Raw genomic sequence first — 18,097 nt, forward strand, 5'->3', positions numbered from 1 at the left:
GGGGAATAGAAAAGAGTTTATATCTGACCTAAACATGGCAGGGCACAATCCCACAGTTTCACTGTTCTGACTGAACTCTGACTTCAGACATAATCTCCTCTTGGGATGGTACTAGGGTTGGGAGTTCAAGTGAATTTAAGAAAGCATCTATAGATATAGAATCTATAGGTGGGGACATAGAATGGTCTGTAGCCAGGTTGCACAGCAGTGGCAGCTAGTGCTCAAAATTTTTGGTGGAGCGCAAACAAACTGAAAAATTCTGTAAAAAAAACATCAATTGCAGCCCCACTGTGCCCCCCACCGAATGCCCTCACTGTGTCCCCTGTCCGCTCGGCACTTACCTTGTCTCGATGGAGCAGCGGGTGACGACGGGCGGCGAGCGATGTCCTCAATGTCTACTTCTCCTGTCCTCTCCTATGATTGGACACCTGATAGGTGTCCAATCACAGCGCCTGTCGTTTCAGCCAATCGGGTGACGGGTAACAGACACAAGCACTTCGGTTCAATGTTAGGAAAGCGAATATTCATTTGCTTTTCTAACACAGCTGTTTACCTTTTTTGACGCCTATGGCTCTAATCAGGTGCTTCAAAAACACTCTGCACCGCTGTAATTCAGGGGCTCATGTGCTGTGAGTTCCAACTTCAATGAGAATCGGAGCATGGTCCGACCATGTGATGCTCCCTATGGAGGAGGCCTAAATATTTTAGAGAGCCCATTTGTCAGTGATGAAGAGGTCAATTCAGGAGTAACAGACCTGAGAAGGCGAGAAGTAGGTGAAGTCTTTTTCGGAGCTGTGTTGCCAACGCCAAACGTCATATAAGTCATTCCAGTGAAGGAGGGAGTTTAAGGATTGATTAGGTGGCCATCTGCCTGTGGAGCTGTCCATGGCTGAATCTCCAACTGTGTTGAAGTCTCCTCCGATGGTTAGATGACCCTTTCTATGAACAGAACCCTGGCGAAAGAGGTCTTTACAGAACTTAAGTTGTTTGACATTGGGTGCATAGGAGTTGACAAGAGTATAAGTTTCTTAGGTAATGTCACAAATGATTATAAGGTATCTTCCTTGAGGATCTGTTATCTTCTTGTATACAGTGAACTGGATGGTGTTGCGTATTGCAATTAGTACTCCATTCTTTTTCTTTTCTTCTGAGGCTAGGAAAAGGGTATCAAAGTTTTTGAATATAAGAGGTGGGGTCTTAGAGGCAGCAAAGTGGGTTCAAACAGTGGTTTCAAGGGGGTACAAAAAAAGTTCAAAACTCTACCCATTCAGACCAGAGCAACTAAACTTAGGTCTGGAAGGCGAAATTTGGTGGGAAATTAACATATGCAATATGCCGCAGTCACCCAGCATTAAGGAGTTGGGATCCGCAGCAGCCTGCAGGATAGACAGGGCTCTGATGTGCTGACCAGACCATTCTGTCTCCACGTCACGCGAAGGTGGTGTAGAAGGTGAGTGGTCTTCAGGAGGTATAATACGCCAGTCCTTCAACATCTGAAGGCCTCCTAGGTGGCTGGGGGTAGTCCTGCTTGACCCATTTGCCTACAATGTTGACCTGCAATATGGCCCCTTTTTTGGTCTAACCTTTTCTGGAAATATACAGTGCCTTGAAAAAGTATTCATACCCCTTGATATTTTCCACATTTTGTCATGTTACAACCAAAAACGCAAATGTATTTAATTGGGATTTTATGTGATAGACCAACACAAAGTGGCACATAATTGTGAAGTGGAAGGAAAATTAAATATGGTTTTCAACATTTTTTACAAATATCTAAAAAGTGTGGCGTGCATTTGTATTCAGCCCCCTTTACTCTGATACCCCTAACTAAATTCTAGTGGAACCAATTGCCTTCAGAAGTCACCTAATTAGTAAATAGAATCCACCTGTGTGTAATTTAATCTCAGCATAAATACAGCTGTTCTGTGAAGCCCTTAGAGGTTTGTTAGATTGTTAAAGGATTATAGTGAACAAACCGCATCATAAAGGCCAAAGAACAGACCTGAAAAGTTGGAGATAAAGCTGTGGAGAAGTTTAACCACTTGCCGACCAGCCACCGCAGTTATACTGCGGCAAGGTGGCTCGGCTACGCGAATCGCTGTACCGGTACGGTGGTTGGTGCGCTAGCTTCTGAGGGAGCGCGCACCGATTGGCCAGCGGGGGAGCCAATCAGCGTGTCCAGCGGACTCTATATCCGCTGGTCGCACATGATCATTCCCCGCTGACATACAATGGGGATCTGTCGAAGTAAACAAGGCAGATCTCCATTCTGACAGGGGTTTGGACTGAGATCTTGTCTGTCTGTTATGCAGGAAGACTGATCTCTGTTTTCCCAGGCAGCCCATCCCCCATACAGTTAGTAAACACACCCAGGGAACACAGTTAACCCCTTGATCTCCCCTGATGTTAACCCCTTCCCTGCCAGTGTCATTAGTACAATGTCAGTGCATACTTTTTAGCACTGATCACTGTAATGTCACTGGTTCCCAAAAAAGTGTCATAAATGTCAGTTAGGTGTTTGATCTGTCTGCTGCAATGTCGCAGTCTTGCTAAAATCACTGATCACTGCCATTACTAGTAAAATAATTCAATAAATAAAAATGCCATAAATCTATCCCCTATTTTGTAGACGCTATAAATTTTGCGCAAGCCAATCAATAAACGCTTATTGTGTTTTTTTTTACCAAAAATATGTAGCAGAAAACATATTGGCCTAAACTGATGAAGTTAGACTTTTTAAATTTTTTTGATGGGTATGTTTTATAGCAGAAAATAAAAAAGATGGTTTTTATTTAAAATTGACAGTCTTTTTTTGTTTATAGGGCACAAAATAAAAACTGCAGAGGTGATCAAATACCACCAAAAGTAAGCTCTATTTGTGGGAAAAATGGGCATCAATTTTGTTTGGGTACAGCGTTGCACAACCGCACAATTGTCAGTTAAAGTAATGCAGTGCTGTATCGCAAAAAATGGCCTGGTCATTTAGGGGTAAAACCTTCCCGGGCTGAAGTGGTTAAAAAAAGCAGGGTTAGGTTTTAAAATAATATCCCAAGCTTTGAACATCTCACAGAGCACTGTTTAATCCATCATCCAAAATTGGAAAGAGTATGGCACAACTGCAAACTTACAAAGACATGGCCATTCACCTAAACTCACAGGCCTGGCAAGGAGAGCATTGATCAGAGAAGCAGCCAAGATTCCCATGGTAACTCTGGAGGACTGCAGAGATCCACAGCTCAAGTGGGAGAATCTGTCCACAGGACAACTATTAGTCGTGCACTCCAAAAATGTAGCCTTTATGGAAGAGTGGCAAGAAGAAAGCCATTGTTGAAAGCGAGCCATAAGAAGTCCCGTTTGCAGTTTGCGAGAAGCCATGTGGTGAACACAGCAAGCATGTGGAAGAAGGTGCTCTGGTCAGACCAAAATTGTACTTTTTGGCCTAAAAGCAAAACACTTTGTGTGGTGGAAAACTTACACTGTCCATCACCCTGAACACACACTTCCCACCGTGAAACATGGTGGTGGCAGCGTCATGTTGTGGGGATCCTTTTCTTCAGCAGGGACAGGGAAGCTGGTCAGAGTTGATGGGAAGATGGATGGAGCCAAATAAAGGGCAATCTTAGAAGAAAACCTGTTAGTCCGCAAAAGACTTGAGACTGGGGCGGAGGTTCACTAGCAGTACAACGACCCTAAAAATATAGCCAGAGCTACAATGGAATGGTTTAGTTTAAAGCATATTCATGTGTTTAGAATGGCCCAGTCAAAGTCCAGACCTAAATCCAATTGAGAATCTGTGACAACACTTGAAAATTATCGTGCGAAGATCTCTGCGCTACTATCCAGTGGCACATGAGCTGCCGTGTACTGAAAAAATCTTGACTGTGTTGCTGCAAAATCTATAGTGTACACATAAACCACCAAAAATATTAAAATCAGTCTATAAGTGATTTTGCGCAAAACACCAAAAGTAATTCAAAGTGCCAATAACCATTAATTCCTATACGTGATCTTGTTAAAACAATATAATAATGCCAGTGAAGTTTATAGATAAGTATGATCAAAAAAGTGAATCGGGAAAAAATACGTGACATAAAAAACTCAATACCCTACTAATGATAAATAAAGGAAAAAGTTCAATATCAAAAATGAATCTTCAGTGTATAAAACATCTTCAATGCTCTTATAAAGAAAAGTCCATAGATGTTTGGTTTAGCAAAAATAAGATGACCGTGCCAGCTCTGCATAAACCTATGCTCACATTGCCCTTACCTTCAGGGGCTTGAAACAAAGCCTTGTAGACAGTGCTGAGTGATGGTGGAAAGGAATGTTCCGAATGTTGCCGGATGATGTTAATTGGCTTTGGATGGATGGATGGATGTCCGTGCTGGATCCTCAATGAATTAAACTCCGGATCCTGGAACTCGTGTCAAGAAAACAGAAGAGAAAACAAGGGGACCTCCCATGGTGTAGTATAAAAAACTAAGGTTTATTTAGATAAAAAAGTAAAAATAAGTAAACAGCGCACTCTGCATACAGTGCCTGTGATAGTACAGTGTGTGGCGGTACACCGCCGTCACCGAGTACGAGACTTACGGTACACAGTGTCAGCAAAGGGGGTTGCAGAGTGTTTGGCTGCTATGTATATCAATTGGTTACGCTTCTGGTTCCTATGCGTTACGTCACGTGACCTCGTGACTTCCTCAGGGAAAATTGCTGTTCACAGACTCTTTCCATCCAATCTGACAGAGCTTGAGCTATTTTGCAAAGAATGGGCAAAAATGTCACACTCTAGATGTGCAAAGCTGGTAGAGACATACCCAGAAAGACTTGCAGCCGTAATTACAGCGAAAAGTGGTTCTACAAAGTATTGACTCATGGAGACTGAGTACAAATGCATGCCACACTTTTCAGATCTTTATTTGTAAAAAATTTTGAAAACATTTATCATTTTCCTTCCACTTCACAATCATGTGCCACATTGTGTTGATCTAACACATAAAATCCCAATAAAATACATTTACGTTTTTGGTTGTAACATGACAAAATGTGGAAAATTTTAAGGGGCATGAATACCTTTTTAAGGCACTATAGCTTCATATGTTATGCTAGATGGGTCTCCTTCATGGTTGATCACTTCGAAGTAGCTTCTCATACCTGATTATGGACTATTGTGGGTCCATGCTTAGACCTCCTCATTCTCCACAAATGTTATGGTCACCACTGTTCATACACTGATTATGCTGACAGTTCTAGTTTGTACTTGACTTTGTTTACTTACAATGTCCTATTACTATTTGAAATCTTAATAAAAAAGATTGAAACAAAAAACTACCGAGAAAATACTCACTTGCTTCTATGTGTCTTTTGCCTCGCTAGCTGGATGAGTAAGACATCACTTCCTCGCTGGTGCAAACCCTGAAGAATTTCCGTCACAAGGGAGGGTGTAATGTGTCTTTTATCCAACGAGCAAGTAATTGACCCTTAGAAACCAGTTTATTGGGTTTTTTTTCCATTCATTGAAGGACACTGAAATTCAGACATTGTCGTGTTATGCTGTTGCCTACAGGATGCCCTGACAAACAAAAAAAAAATTGTAGGCCAGCCCAGGATAATCCTTCCTCTAGCCAGCATGCCTTATTTGCTTATCTGTTAGGAGGACAGACATCTTTTCTTCCGCTCTGCTGAGAAAAATCTGACCAATCTTTGCTAGCTTTTTTTCTTTCATTTTATTTTTGAATTCTTGTATTGATATCAATCAAGATTACACACTATATCGCTGCTGGTCTCTACATGGCATTGATTTGGATGAGATTTCCTCGGTCTAACTTTGGAGTGCTGTGTCCAGGCCCTGCTTGACTAAATATGCGGGCTAGCCTGGAATTTGACCTTCAACACTAGGTTTCATTTATAACGCTTTCCATGCTCCAAGTACTGGTAAAAGAGCCAGAGCAATTTCCTTAGCACTTGTCCAGTTTCTGAAGACTCTCTGAGTAGGCAGTTTGGGCTGAGCATTGGAGGCTACCTCATTGTTTGCTGAGTTCCTTTCGTGTTACCACCAGTATAACCGTGAAAAGGGTAAACGCTGGGAGACTGAGCGCTGCCAACACCTGACTGAAGCATCACGTGCTCTCTTTCCATGGGAGGGAGCATTGTCCTCCCGTTGCTCCTGCTTTGCAAAAGCACCACGTGGAACTCCGATCTTTAGTCTGTTCCTACTGCTCACCTACAGTGACCTCTTCACCTCCGGTTATCTGACCCTCATCAGTCACCAGCTACCCAGGTTTGTGGGTACCTGAGGCCTTGCCACTTACCTTGAGCCTAGTTGCATTAGTTTACAATGTGTCTGCAGCTAGACAGATTGAACAGTCCTGCTGCTGACCCCCATTTCACAGTTTCTCCTTATGGTTCCAGGAACATTTAATCTGTACCCTCTGAGGGCACAGACTTCTTGAATCCAGTGACCCTATGTCTGTTAGGTCTCTCTCAGAGTCTTCTTTTGCTATTGGGAGCCTCTACTGCAGTAGCACAATATTTTGTGGCCAATACCTCTTGGATTCCGATCTTAGAGGCTCTAAGTGCACTTCTGCGCCTTTCTCCCCAGAGTCTGTTTTTGATCTGCCCGAAGTCTTATAACAGGTCAGGCCACTGGATGCAATGACTTCCTCTCACCCAAACCCAGAGTACCCAAAGTCCATTCCTGAGACTGTTTTTGAGGCACAGCAGTCTCCTACCATCATCTTAGGATTACAAACGGATGTTTTGGTCCTGATTGCTGAGGTACTCACTAACTTTGATTTGGAGAATCATCCTGCTGTCTCCAGCATTGGGTCATTCAAATACCTTTCCATTACAACTGGTAATCAAGGCATTTCTCTGTGCTCTGGGAGCAACCTTAAGGTCTCTAGGTCCCCACCTGAGAATGCCTCAGAATGGTTTCCATTTGGGATTGAATTTGTTAAACTGTGTTCTATACTCAATGTGGCTTTGTCAGTGACTCATCTTAACAGGTAAACCACTAAACCTGTAGAGGGCATGCTTACAATTCAGATTCCGCTGAGCAGCAATTGGAATCCCTCCCTAAGTCCAAGGTTTCTCTGCCCAATGTCCTGTGTTCGCTGTGCCCCAATCTGTCAAACTCTGGCAGAATGGGCTAGATCCTTTAAAAAGGATTTTTCCAAATCTAAGGTACCCTTGTTATAGAAGCACATGGGAAAAATGTCTTGAGCCTTACAATCCCGTTGTGCTGGCTTATTGTAAGTGTCCAGAATTGTGTCCTGCATGGGTCTGGTGTCTGTACAGATGTGCTAAGCACCCTAGTTAGGTGCTGGGACACTGATGTCATGTCCAAACAGTGTCTGACATGATTGGCCTTTGAGGAATTTTGTCTCTTTGGACCTACACTTGATGCCATCATTAAGGATTCCACAGGAGGCCAGAGCATACACCTGCCTTAAAGTAAGAGGTCAGCTGAGTCTCTTCATCTACATCTACAGTAGGTGCGCCCAAACCCTCAGAGCTTGACCCTGACAGCTCGCAAGGCTAGAGGTCAGAACCTAGCCAAGCCATCTGAAAAAAACTCCTGCATGAAGGTGCCCTCCCACTTTGCAAGTGGAGGAATGATTGTGAGTTCTTACAGGTCATTGGGTAGTTTTCAGTTCAGCACCTACTATGGAAGTAGATAAAGAAACTGTGCCTTATCTGGCACCATTTTCTTCCTCAGAAAAATTACATTCCCTTGGGGCAATTAAGTCCCCCAGTGGTACTTTGTATTTACCAGTTTCCCCACTCTTTAGAAGGACCCTCTGCCCTTTTAAGTCAATTTGATTTTTCCTTACCCAGGTGGGGATCTGAATCCTCAGTGTCACTAAAGCACATCTGATTTTTCTCATTGTTTTTTACTTGTCCACATTGCAGTACACTCAGGTGATCTCCTATAAAGAGAATAAGCACTGTGGATACTAGTGGATAACATCCTCCTGGATCTGGCTTTGTCAGGTTTGGCAATAGTCACCTGTAGGAGATGGTAAGCATCCTAGTCCTTTACTGGAAAGGTCCACAGATGTCCACCCTGAGACCCCTTGTTATTAGACAAGGAGTTGCCGCTCTCCCCTTCCTTGCAGAGAAGGTAGGGCCCCTAAAGACTTCTCCCCTCTCCTATCTTTTCTCAGTTCATCTAAACCCCTTTCTCTGTGGTTATGGGTCTAATTCCTGAGCAGCTTAATTTTTTTTTGCTTTTATAGACTAGACTCTGGTGTGATTACTCTCCTTCAGGGAGCTGGGAAGGAATCTTCTCCTATCTGGAGGGTTTCTCTCACTGGGGAATGATTTTCTCTACTAGATTACTTCTACATTGTGGGATCCTGCTTTGGGCAGATCCTCTAGTTTGTACTCTGTTGAACACCATTTAGCTACTGCTGTTTTCCCCCTGAAAAAAAAAAGGGAGTCCTTCCTGTGTCGGGAGAGGTAGTATTGCTGCTGCGCTTGACGATACCGGGAGTCTCACCTGTACTTTTCCCTTTAGGGGAAATTCCTTTTAAACAGGTTCCTCTCTACTGGAAATCTCTGGTAGTGAAAGAGAGGCTCACACATGTAGTTGTGCCTCTGACCCTAGTTAGATCAGCAGGTAAAGATCATTGGAGCAGGGCACAGCTGGATATTTTTTCAGCAGGTGGAATATTCTAGTCTCCTGCTGAAGGTGTCCTCTGACAGTAACAGGTAATAACTTTACACCATGGGAGTACCTGTCCACCTGAAGTTAGATCCTACCTACTTGGCTGATTTGCAGCCTCTTAAAGAGCTTTCAGGACCTTTCCATTGTTTTGTATTCAGTTGGACCAATGTTCCTCACTGTATTGCTAAGATTTCTGTTCCTTGTTCCATGGAAGATGATGCTTTGCTGGATCTAAGGGATCGGAAACATTCCTAGTTCTAGAACTTTAGGTCAGGGATAGGCAGGTTTGTTCTTCAGATGGCTCCCTCTGGAGTTACCTTAGAGGCATCTGTATTAGATTCATGCTCTGATCTTGTTTCCATCTCTCCAGTCTGGGGCTAAGGGAGTACTTCCACCTCCTTCCCATGCACCCTACCCCTATACAGTATATCATGTTGAATTCCGGAGTGTTATGTTCTAGCCTGTTCTCATATTTTTCCCCTATAAGCCTCAAATAACAGGGTTAGTTGTCTGGCTACACAGTTAATTTTAACACAGAGTTTTTGTTCCTAAACCAAGGAGGTCAGGGGTAAAAGGCTTAGGGCCTTCCTGCTTAAACCTGCAGGTCTTTCTGACCAGGACCTGTTCTTTCCAGGGGTTTGAATCCATTTTTTGTTGACGGCATCAGATTGTGGGTCTTTCTTCCCTACATGGGAATTTATTGTTTTTACCTGTTTTGGTGGCTTTTGGATAGTTGGCTTCTCACTGCTTCTGGTGTTCCCTACTGTGTTTAATTATTCCCCCTGGTGGTGAACTTTACTTTTTTGTTCTCTAAAGCATCAGGTTGTTTCGCCATTCCCTCCCACTAGTCTTGTTGGCTGGTTGCCCTATCTGGTAGGGGGCTCGGCCTCTTCTTGTTTCAGCTTTGCAAATTGGTCCTTCGGGTAATTCTTAAGCTGCAGGCAGTGCCCATTTCTGTTTCACTGGGCATGTTGATAGTTGGTGCATTGCCCACCCTTCAGCAGGACTGCTATAGGACCTCCTGATGGTATCCAAATTCCTGTGTCCCTAAATACAGGAGAAAGGAAACGGGAATTTGGAACTCTGTAAAATCCTTTTCTTAACCAGGGGCGGATCCAGGGGGGGGGCAACGGGGCAATTGCCCCCTCCGAAAAAAATGCAGGTGAGTGTCACTGTCACTGTGAGAGAGCCGCCGGGCGGCTCTGTGAGTAAAAGAGTCGCCGGGCGGCTCTGTGAGAGAGAGAGCCGCCGGGCGGCTCCGTGAGAGAGAGAGCCGCTGGGCGGCTCCGTGAGTAAAAGAGCCGCCGGGCGGCTCCGTGAGAGAGAGAGCCGCTGGGCGGCTCCGTGAGTAAAAGAGCCGCTGGGCGGCTCTGTGAGTAAAAGAGCCGCTGGGCGGCTCTGTGAGTAAAAGAGCCGCTGAGCGGCTCCGTGAGTAAAAGAGCCGCCGGGCGGCTCCGTGAGAGAGAGAGCCGCTGGGCGGCTCTGTGAGTAAAAGAGCCGCTGGGCGGCTCTGTGAGTAAAAGGGCCGCCGGGCGGCTCCATAGGTGACAGAGCCACCGCTGACGTGTTTGTGAGCGGCTGCTGGCCAATCAGGGAGCAGGCGGGCGGGGGAGCAGAGAGATGACATCATCTCTCACCGCCCGCCCTGCATCCCTGCAGTTCCCCCCCCACCATGCAGGCAGCTGCGGCAGCAGAGAGATTACATCATCTCTCTGCTGCCTGTCTCTGGGACACAAGAGACCACCTTAGCAGGTGGCAAGTGACAATCTGCATCTGGTGACAGGCGACATGGCACGTGACAATCTGCAACATGTGGCAGGCGACGTGGCAAGTGACATGCAAGTGACAATCCGCAAACGTGGCAGGCGACGTGGCAAGTGACAATCCGCATCTGGTGACAAGCGACGTGGCAAGTGACAATCCGCAACATGTGGCAGGCGACGTGGCAAGTGACAATCTGCATCTGGTGACAGGCGACGTGGCAAGTGACAATCCGCAACATGTGGCAGGCGACGTGGCAAGTGACAATCTGCATCTGGTGACAGGCGACGTGGCAAGTGACAATCCGCAACATGTGGCAGGTGACGTGGCAAGTGACAATCTGCATCTGGTGACAGGTGACGTGGCAAGTGACAATCCGCAACATGTGGCAGGCGACGTGGCAAGTGACAATATGCATCTGGTGACATCCCACTGATTCTGCATTATGGTGAGTTAAACTATTTAATTTTTTATAACAATGTAATAATAGTAATAATGCGCTTCAATCATCCTGACACCATAACAACCATGGTGCCGTGATGATTGAAGCGCCAACACCAGCCATTTACCCGATAGATGTACCCCAAAAAAATATATTTTCTGGCAGTGCCCCTCCCGAGACTAGACTCTGGATCCGCCCCTGTTCTTAACTTGTCTAATTTGGGAAAAAAATTGTTGGCCTAACATGATTGCTACAGTTGGTGTAATGTAGCTTTGCTTCTCGAGGCACTACACATTCTGGTAGTGGATGAGGTGCTTTCATTGTACCTTTGTGAATTTGTCTCTTCTCTAGGCTTAATTTATGTTGTCCTCCCAGACAATTGTGATCTATAGTCTATAAATTTTAAAAAAAAGAGTTCAATGAGGAACACAGGTCCCACTTTCCATGTTTGATTCATGTTCTTGTTAGTGCTTGTTACAAAATTGGGCATACTGGGGTAGAGGAGATATCCTGGGCTGGCCTGCTGTATTTTACCAGTGTCCAATCCTCCAGTAGGCAGCCGTATAACCCAACAGTATCTGAATTTGTGTCCCTCAATGGACTCCATGAAAAGGATTTTATTGTGAGTCTATACATTGTCTTTTTTTTCTGTTATGTTTACCCCTATATAGATGTGTAACTGGCAGGTTGTTGCAAACCTCTAGTGCGATATGGTCCTTTCTTCCAGTGTTCTCTTCTTCAGTTCTCATGTAGCCCCTTTTCTCTCCTTCTGAGGTCCCCATACTTTGCATGCTGTTTCAGTACTATATTAAAGCAAAGGTGTGTCTGTGGTTCTCTCTCTGCAAGTTATTTTTTTTTCCCTGTGACCGATCCCTTAAGCTGTTTTCTTCAATTTATAAGCAGTTGTTAATTTAAAGTTCTAAAATTCTAAAATTACCTCCCATTGTGCCCTCACTGGTGCCAATATCTTTACCCTGGTCTTCCTTCGGGTTCAGGATCTTCGGCCGTCTTGGTTGGCTTGTAATGATGCATTTACCGCTCATGCATACAGGAGTTAATTTATTCTGCCACCAAGATGTGCTGGGAATGCACACTGAGATGTGCATTCTAAAAAAGATTGTAAACCGGCAGGCAAGTCTGTTTTATTGCAGAGACATAGCATTTTTGTTTCAGTTTAGTTCCACTCTGCAGGACCCCTTAACATCAAGAAAAATGCAACATGTATGGGCCTGAATGGATGAGTGCACTGTGGCTGTTAAATTTAGTCTACAAGAAATGTTCTTCATCTGTAATAACAAATGTGCTTTGTGAAATATTTTGTTCCCTTGCTGCAGTGGAACTGACTAATGGAGAATATTATTTTTAAAAGCTTATTGTTGGTAGAGATGTTTGTCCACCCAAAAGTGATATTTCAGTTCAGGCATCGGGCACCTTAACCCGGCGTTCAGTTCATCCCGCAGCACCAGTACTGCTTACCAAAAATGGCCCACTGGGCGCACGCAGTGGTTGTTGAGTCTTTGGCTGACTTCTTACGTCTCTTGGACTCCAGCAGTGTGCCATAGTACTTGGCTTTGTTTCTGCCCTATTCACATACCTTTTGTGGCATTGTCCATAATATAAACTTTCACATCAGGGAGAGTGAGGCCACTTTACAGTGGCTGTGGCGGTTGTGCAGATGTTGTCACTGGAATCCTGGAGACGTATTAAAGACTGTAAGGTGGTTTTACCATTTTTTCTTCTGTCAAAAACTGAAATATTAGTCTTGGATAGACTGTTATGCTTTTTGTATGCAAATGTTCAGATTAACAGCAGTCATTTTTTGTTTTTTTCCAGTCAATAAGCTCCCAGTCTCTTAACCAGTCATTAACACAGCCAGTACAGAAGCAGCAAGCTACTGCCATCTTACAGCCTGGGATGACACAGGTAAGTAGAATTAGCTCTGTTTTGTTACTAGTTGTATGTGTTCAGCCTAATAGGTCCCGGTGAGCTTATACTACAGCACATTTGCTGTCACACTACATCTCCATGCATTAGCTGGTCCAAAACATTGGAGCCAGTCTTGGCACCTGCACACATTTTGAATGCTCATTTATTTTTCTTTCCGTTTCAACTAGTCATGATTAATAACATTGGACATCTTAATATATTATGTTTTTTCTTGTGTATGAATTTAGTACCATTCTTGTTTTATCTTTTTAGTCAAATGTTTATTCAAAATATTCAAGTTATTACAAGGAACAGAAAAAACATTCCGTAGTTCAAAATCACAGAGTATATTACAGTGTAGTAAAGTAAGATTCCAAGAAAAGATAATACAGACAATAAACAATGTAAAGCTTAGATGTACCTTTAAGGAAAATGCGGTATACAAAAGCATGTGTCTGTAACAGCAAAATAACTATAGTAGTTTGTGAAAGAATCTCATCAAAAACAGGAAGAAAAATGAAACTAAACCTCACAAAAAGATACGCGGTAAAGTTGCCATATTTCAGAAATGATCAGCTAAATAACATAACATTTCCAGATAGTAATAGATGCATTTAAAAGTGGGAGAGGTGGAAAGGAAACGGGCAGGGGGGGGGGAAGACTATATAAAAATTGAAGATCCCTCAAAGGAGATCTAATACCTGGAAACGTTCAAAAATAAACAAAACTAATAAGTAAAATAGGTACAGTTGGATTACTGAGCTACCAAAGCATGAAAGTTGTCGGAGTCTCTATGGGTCCTTTAACAAGTCCATGTAGTGCGGACCGTGCTATCTTTCGCTACACGAGTCTTCATTGCCATAAAGTCATTGAATATTTGGGCCCACTCAAGGATATGGGGAGGAGCTGTAGTTTTACAATGCCTGGAGGTCCGAATTTATATTTTAAACATTTGTTATATTTTCTTGAAATGCAGCCCATTTTTCAGTTCACGGCACAATTTGGAGCCATGAAGCACTTAAAGGACCAACTGGAACAAAGAACACGGATGATAGAAGAGAATATTCATCGACAACAGGAGGAGCTACGAAAAATCCAGGAACAGCTGCAGATGGTCCATGGACAAGGCTTCCAGGTAAAAAGTAATGCTACATACATGGTTGTCACTTTTATTGTAATGACATTTTCATGACTTCCTTCCACTGCACTCTCTAATATAGCTAGACATAAGCCTCATTGCTGCTTCTCTGCATTTATCTGCAGGAATGTAGCCTCAAAGCTTTACTAGCCATCCTTAAGTGTCTAATTCAAATCCATCATTTATCAGTTTTGTTAAAATGACTCGGGACGCTTACATTTTCTACTGACTTTTATCAACACAGGCCTGGTAATTACAGTCAGCACAGTAAGAGAATTGCTGTCTGTAAGTGGGTGTTCTCACTCAGTAAAGGCCAAGTAATACTTAAGAGGTATTATAAACCTTCCTACCTGCATCTTGTGTTTTCACCTGTGTAAGCTGTGCATTGATCCTGTAGTTTCATAGTTTCATTTGTTGCCCTGTATGCACAGCCTATAGTAGCGTAAATCCTCACATTCCTGGGTCAGCAGTTTGTGTTCAAACATGAGGCATGCCACTTGGCTCTGCACAGGTTCCGCATAACCTCTGTATGTTAGTTGTAGGAAGAACTAACGATTCCTGTGAAGAAACTAAATATCCCACAAACTCTGGGTGTCCCAGTCTAGTGCTCTGCAGGTGAGAATTGAACAGTCATTAGATCTGACACAAACCAACAGAATAGAGCAATCCACATGCAATCACATTAGCACTCCCAAATTTGTGATTCAACAGAAGGAATGTTGCGGCATAGATTGGAGGCTATATGACCTGTAACAAGACGTTGCCTGTTCCTTTTAGCGAATAGGACAAGCTAGGTGAATGAATACATGGAAATGGGGAATCGGTCAGCCATGACACTGCCAACTGCAGCCACAACATGTGAGTCCATCAATACTAGGAAAGGTTAAAAAATGACATTGGGAATATACCTACACTAATACCTAGTTAAAACAAAAAACATTTGAAACTCTATGACACAATAATTTACTATGTAAACCAAATAGGCCATGCAGTTAATGTCTAACATAGGTAGACATGGGTCAAAGAAACAAACCTCATTTACAAAGAGTTAAAGAGACCCTGTGGTGGAAAAAAGGATAATGTAAGCCTGACAATGCATGGCAGACATGTAAGGTACCTTCTGCTTCATTGCTGGAGCCCCTTACATGCCTAAGCAGATATTTCTTTTCTGAGAGAGGCAACACAGACACCTAGGACTGCATTGTGGAAGGCATGGAGGCTGTACATAGTTACATAGTAGGTGAGGTCGAAAAAAGACACAACTTCATCAAGTCCAACCTATGTGTGTGATTATACATTGTATATCCCTCTGTATGTTGTGGTCGTTCAGGTGCTTATCTAATAGTTTCTTGAAACCATCAATTCCCCATGCTGAGACCACCGCCATCATGTATGTGTACATGTATGCTCCATACCTGGCTGTACCAAGTATTGGTGGGGTCCATGGTATTGGATACCCGTGGAGAAGAAGTAGCGAGGTGAGGATAAGAGCAGGCAACATGGCGATTGCTGTGCAGTAGCAGGTAAAAATATATATAATCTAGATCAGATTACCTTTAATTTGTTCCTTATGGGTTAGGAATAAGCTTTAAGAATTTCCCACAATCGCATGACAAAGACTTTTTTTGGCCATACTTTTCCTTAGGGTTGCAGCTGACTGTGGGTCACATTTACTGTTGTACTCCTGTGACTCAGAGTCATCTGATAGCAGGCTATTGCTATCAGCTGATGTGGCAGAGCAGAACTGGGCTCAGGACCACCTGGCTGCCTGATTGATAGCTGGCTCCACCTTTTAACGTGTTACGGAGAACTGGAGCCAGCTATTTCCTCCCATTCCTCAGCCTGTCACTGTAGTTGGCGCTGGAGCCGCGAATTGGTGTGCAGTGAATAACCATGTTCTCCAGTGCCAGAAGACATGACTGATCATCGCTCATGTGATCAAACGGCTCTTGGTCTTGGAGCCTATGTGGGACTGCTGAAGTGTCACGCGGATGCTACAGAATGGAGGTGAGAATGCGTGTTTGGTGTTCTTTAGTAATCCAGCATTCCTCATTTTTTATTGTGCATTGTATGAAATTATTATATTTAATGTTTGAATCAAGGTTAGAATGTTCCTTTTTTTCTTGAAGATGTTTTTGCAGCAGTCTACGCCTAGTCTAAACTTTGGGCCGGTGCAGACATCCTCTGGAAACAACTCCAACATGCAACAACTGCCACAGCTTACCATGCAGGGTCAGGTGGTTCAAACCAACCAGCTACAGGGAGGCCTGAGCACCAGCCACATGGGAGGCCCCCACATGCTGCAACAACAGCCTTTACAGAACACCAGCCAGGTAAAATTATATGGGTGTTCACATGTTTACAGATTCTTCTCCCCCCCCCAGACAGAACTAAACAGTAAGGTACCAGTGGCTTCAAATTCATAAGTAGTTTAAGTAAACCTTTTGGAAATAGTTCCTAAGTGATTTCATAAGGTAGCACGACCCTAACTAAATTGAACTTATAATTCTGTCAGCTTGCCCTACCCAGAGATGACTTCTTGGCTTACCACACTGAAGAAAAGTGCATTTGATCTCCAATTAGTTGTGTAAAGTACGGTGGCTCTTACATATTTTCTCATGGTATATTGAACATTCAAGCTGTTTTGCAATAATCTAAGCTGTATTTAGGTTTCGTTGGACTGGGCAGAGTTAATGGGAAGCTGGTCAGAGTTGATGGGAAGATGGATGGGGCCAAATACAGGGCAATCTTAGAAGAAAACCTGTTAGAGTCTGCAAAAGACTTGAGACAGGGCAGTGGTTCACCTTCCAGCAGGACAATGACCCTAAACATACAGCCAGAGCTACAATGAGATGGTTTAGATCAAAGCATATTCATGTGTTAGAATGGCCCAGTCAAAGTCCAGACCTAAATCTAATTAAGAATCCGTGGCAAGGCTTAAAAATTGCTGTTAACAGATGCTCTCCATCCAATCTGACAGAGCTTGAGCTATTTTGCAACGAAGAATGGGCAAAATTTTCACTATATATGGGCAAAGCTTTTAGAGACATACCCAAAAACACTTACAGCTGTAATTGCAGCAAAAGGTGGTTCTACAAAATATTGACTCGGGCAGAATACAAATGCATGCCACACTTTTCACATATTTTTTTAAAAGTGTTGAAAACCATTTATCATTTTCCTTCCACTTCATAATTATGTGCCACTTTGTCTTGGTCTAACACATAAAATCCCAATAAAATACATTTACGTTTTTGGTTAGAACATGACAAAATGTGTAAAATTTCAAGGGGTATGAATACTTTTTCAAGACACTGTATTTAAATATGTTCATAGTTACATAGTAGGTGAAGTTGAAATAAAAGACACAAGTCCATCAAGTCCAACCTATGTGTGTGATTATATGACGGTATTACATTGTATATCGCGGTCGTTCAGGTGCTTCCCTAATAGTTTCTTGAAACTATTAATGATCCCCGCTGAGACCACCGCCTGTTTAAGGGAATTCCACATCCTTGCCGCACTTACAGTAAAGAACCCTCCACGTAGTTTAAGGTTAAACCTCTTTTCTTCTAATTTTATTTAATGAGTGGCCATGTTAAACTCCCTTCTGCGAAAAAGAAATCATATGCCCTCTCAAGCGTCTCTTCTCCAGAGAGAATAAGTTCAGTGCTCGCAACCTTTCCTCATAACTGTAATCCTCCAGACCCTTTATTAGCTTTGTTGCCCTTCTTTGTACTTGCTCCATTTCCAGTACATCCTTCCTGAGAACTGGTGCCCAGAACTGGACAGCATACTGTAGGTACGGGCGGACTAGAGTCTTGTAGAGCAGGAGAATTATCGTTTTATCTCTGGAATTAATCCCCTTTTTAATGCATGCCAATATTCTGTTTGCTTTGTTAGCAGCCACTTGGCATTGCATGCCACTGCTGAGCCTATCATACTAGGACCCCCAGGTCCTTTTCCATCCTAGATTCCCCCAGAGGTTCTTCCCCCAGTGTATAGATTGCATTCATGTTTTTGCCACCCAAATGCATTATTTTACATTTTTCTACATTGAACCTCATTTGCCATGTAGTTGCCAACCCCATTAATTTGTTCAAATCTTTTTGCAAGGTTTCCACATCCTGCGGAGAAGTTATTGCCCTGCTTAGCTTGG

The 18,097-nt window shown here is 43.3% G+C and overlaps 1 protein-coding gene across 3 annotated transcripts in view; it reads left to right on the forward strand.

Annotated features, from left to right (window-relative positions):
• CLOCK (clock circadian regulator) overlaps positions 1-18,097 on the forward strand; it is a 204,367-nt gene that overhangs the window by 176,982 nt on the left and 9,288 nt on the right. For all 3 annotated transcript variants that reach the window (XM_073608429.1, XM_073608431.1, XM_073608430.1), the window contains 3 exons: positions 12,708-12,797; positions 13,777-13,935; positions 16,068-16,271. In XM_073608429.1, the coding sequence (XP_073464530.1) occupies positions 12,708-12,797; positions 13,777-13,935; positions 16,068-16,271 (453 nt within the window). The remainder of the gene's footprint in view (positions 1-12,707; positions 12,798-13,776; positions 13,936-16,067; positions 16,272-18,097) is intronic.

This window comes from Aquarana catesbeiana, linkage group LG01, assembly GCF_042186555.1.
Source record: "Aquarana catesbeiana isolate 2022-GZ linkage group LG01, ASM4218655v1, whole genome shotgun sequence".
NCBI classification, from domain to species: Eukaryota; Metazoa; Chordata; class Amphibia; order Anura; family Ranidae; genus Aquarana; species Aquarana catesbeiana.